Source organism: Penaeus vannamei, chromosome 21 (genome assembly GCF_042767895.1).
Source record: "Penaeus vannamei isolate JL-2024 chromosome 21, ASM4276789v1, whole genome shotgun sequence".
NCBI classification, from domain to species: Eukaryota; Metazoa; Arthropoda; class Malacostraca; order Decapoda; family Penaeidae; genus Penaeus; species Penaeus vannamei.
Window position 1 is genome coordinate 12,087,474 of NC_091569.1, and position 2,500 is coordinate 12,089,973.

The 2,500-nt window shown below is 42.8% G+C and overlaps 1 protein-coding gene across 1 annotated transcript in view; it reads left to right on the forward strand.

Annotated features, from left to right (window-relative positions):
- The window catches only part of LOC113816377 (inactive tyrosine-protein kinase 7), a 70,780-nt gene extending 69,289 nt beyond the window's left edge, over positions 1-1,491 (forward strand). The window contains exon 6 of the mRNA XM_070135888.1: positions 1-1,491. This exon is cut by the window's left edge and continues 371 nt beyond it. Coding sequence (XP_069991989.1) covers positions 1-297 — 297 coding nt within the window. The 3' untranslated portion in view covers positions 298-1,491.
- The last annotated feature ends 1,009 nt before the right edge of the window (positions 1,492-2,500 follow it).

The window sequence follows — 2,500 nt, forward strand, 5'->3', positions numbered from 1 at the left end:
TCCGACGCCCGTGATGCTGCTCTGTCTCCTCCCCGCGCCCTCGAGATGGCCCGCCATCTTTCCCGCAGCCGAACCGAAGGTCTCCGTCGCCGCAACCCGCACGCGTTAAAGGGAGGAGGATCCCCCGCGACGTCAACAAGGCAAACGTTAGACAAACGTTTCCTGGCGGGTGTGGTCGGCGTCTGCGGGGCCTCGTCGAGTCCCTCCGGCGGCGAGGTCTCTGCCGCCGTGGCCGCTCCCCGGGTTCTGCTGGCGCTGCGCTCGGTCCCCTCGCCGACACTGAAGCTCGCTCGCTGAACAACATTCCCTCCAGATGGTAAAACTCCATATAATCAGTTGGTGTCTTTTGTATGTTTGCTCACAAGAAAATTGGTATCGCCTGACTTTATAAGCTTCCACTAAAACAATGCTTCTTTTACTGTACAGAACATATATAGTCTTTATATTGTACCTTTACGTGTGTGTGTATATAAATGTTGTCAACATCACCTTCTGACAAAGTGGCAATGTTCGCAGAACAGAGACTTTCACTGAACTTCCAGTGCTAGCGTTTAAAAGACAACTAAAAGTCACAAGGACAGAGTTGATGATAAGAAGGTGGAAGTTGTTGCACCTGCAATTTGTAGTTTGATACTCTCCCCGTTCCCGCTGCACTGCCCTGCTCTAATGATAGGGCAGAGGGTGCTACGTGGAAACGCAGACAGTGTAGCGCAAAGTTACGACAGTGGTATCAAGTTCCCAAGATACACAAACTGACCAATTTATCTTATGTACCATAAACTTGCTCACAAACATGATAATCTCGTATCTCTGTGTTATTGATGTTGTTTTTGTTATGGTAGATCTATGATTTGATTGTTACCATACGGATTACAATTTCCTCGATAGATGTTAAGTTGCTTATGATTGTGATTCTTCTACAGCCCACCGTTACCAGTCCCCGTTCTCTCGCTGTGTCCTCCTGGCCATCCTAGGTAAACGATGTGCAGGCTGTGGTGTTCCTCTTTAGGTACGTTAGTCCTAGGGTTCGAAAGAGATGTTTTAAGTTCAAAAGTTCCTTGCTCCTGGAACTGAATAATGGCTGTACCACATGGCTTTCCATATGATACATTGAATTAGAGGTTTTTTTTTCCTTTTTCCCCTGAACTGACTTTGAATTCAAGCCACTTTATTGTAGAAGAGGTCATGGCAACAGGAAGAGCACGGGGCATTAAAATGTGAATTTAAAAAAAAAAGTTCTGAAAGCTAAGTTTTATATTCTTTGGGTTATTTCACAGCAGCTTTTATGTGTTTTCTTAGATCTAAGTTTGTGATATGTTCCAAGGATATGACATGATATTTTATAGACAAAGGAAGAAGTGAAAGAAAAATCATGTTTCATGAAGAGAGGTCGACTTGTTAATTGAAACAACGACCCCCTTAGTTCATGCAGATGGATAATACATCAATGTAATATGTGTATGCAGATGTGCGAATGAAAGATGATGTCGTCCTGTTTATTCATTTATCCTCTAAAACGAAAGTACTTCCACGAAAGGGCGTTCCAGGGAGAGCTTATTTAAACGTGCGTGTTGAAAGCCATTATTTTCCTCAGGGGACAATACCTAAAGAAACGACCTTTAAGTACTTGACATTATTCTTCGTTTCTCGTCTTGTAACACGCACCTCCAAACGGGCTGCCATATTAAGCTCTAATGCATCTATCCTTAGAGGTGATGCTGATCTCGAGAGACGCCTAAACAAAGAGGAAAACGCAAGAGATGCTTATGGGAAGAGACGGTGTCGTCTGTCCGCTGGAATATTTGGTAAAATAACTTTAAGATGAGAGGCACATACAGACACAGTGTGTGTGTGTGTGTGTGTGTGTGTGTGTGTGTGTGTGTGTGTGTGTGTGTGTGTGTGTGTGTGTGTGTGTGTGTGTGTGTGTGTGTGTGTGTGTGTGTGTGTGTGTGTGTGTGTGTGTGTGTCTAGAGAGAGAGAGAGAACGAGAACGAGAGATAGAACATGAAAGAGAGAATCAGAGAAAGAACACACACACCTGAACAACTTGAAACATCATTTGCTGAAAAAATATTTTCACATTCAAATATTGAACCAACATTTGCATATAGTTCCCGGATACTCTTCAAGACAAAGCCCGAGTTTGAATACAAGGCGGAGCGACAGAAACCTCTCAGAAGAAACTCCTCATACAGGGCCAGATGTCGGGAACTTCAATCAGTGTTTGTGTTATACTAAGAAAACAGTAAGTATTGTGTGTGTTTTAGCTACGGTCTTTATTTCTGTTTCGTGAAAGGCATTCTATGGAGTTTTCCATTTACATGTATATAATTTATGCAGTTTGTAAGACGTATTACCCTCGGCTATTCTGTGATCTAAGGCATTACAGATATATCATTTGAATACCAGCTTTTGTTATATGTTATACTTCCTGTTATGGTGATGAACATCCAACACATAATCAGCTTGAATTTACACGACTCAAAATCTCGAGCAATTT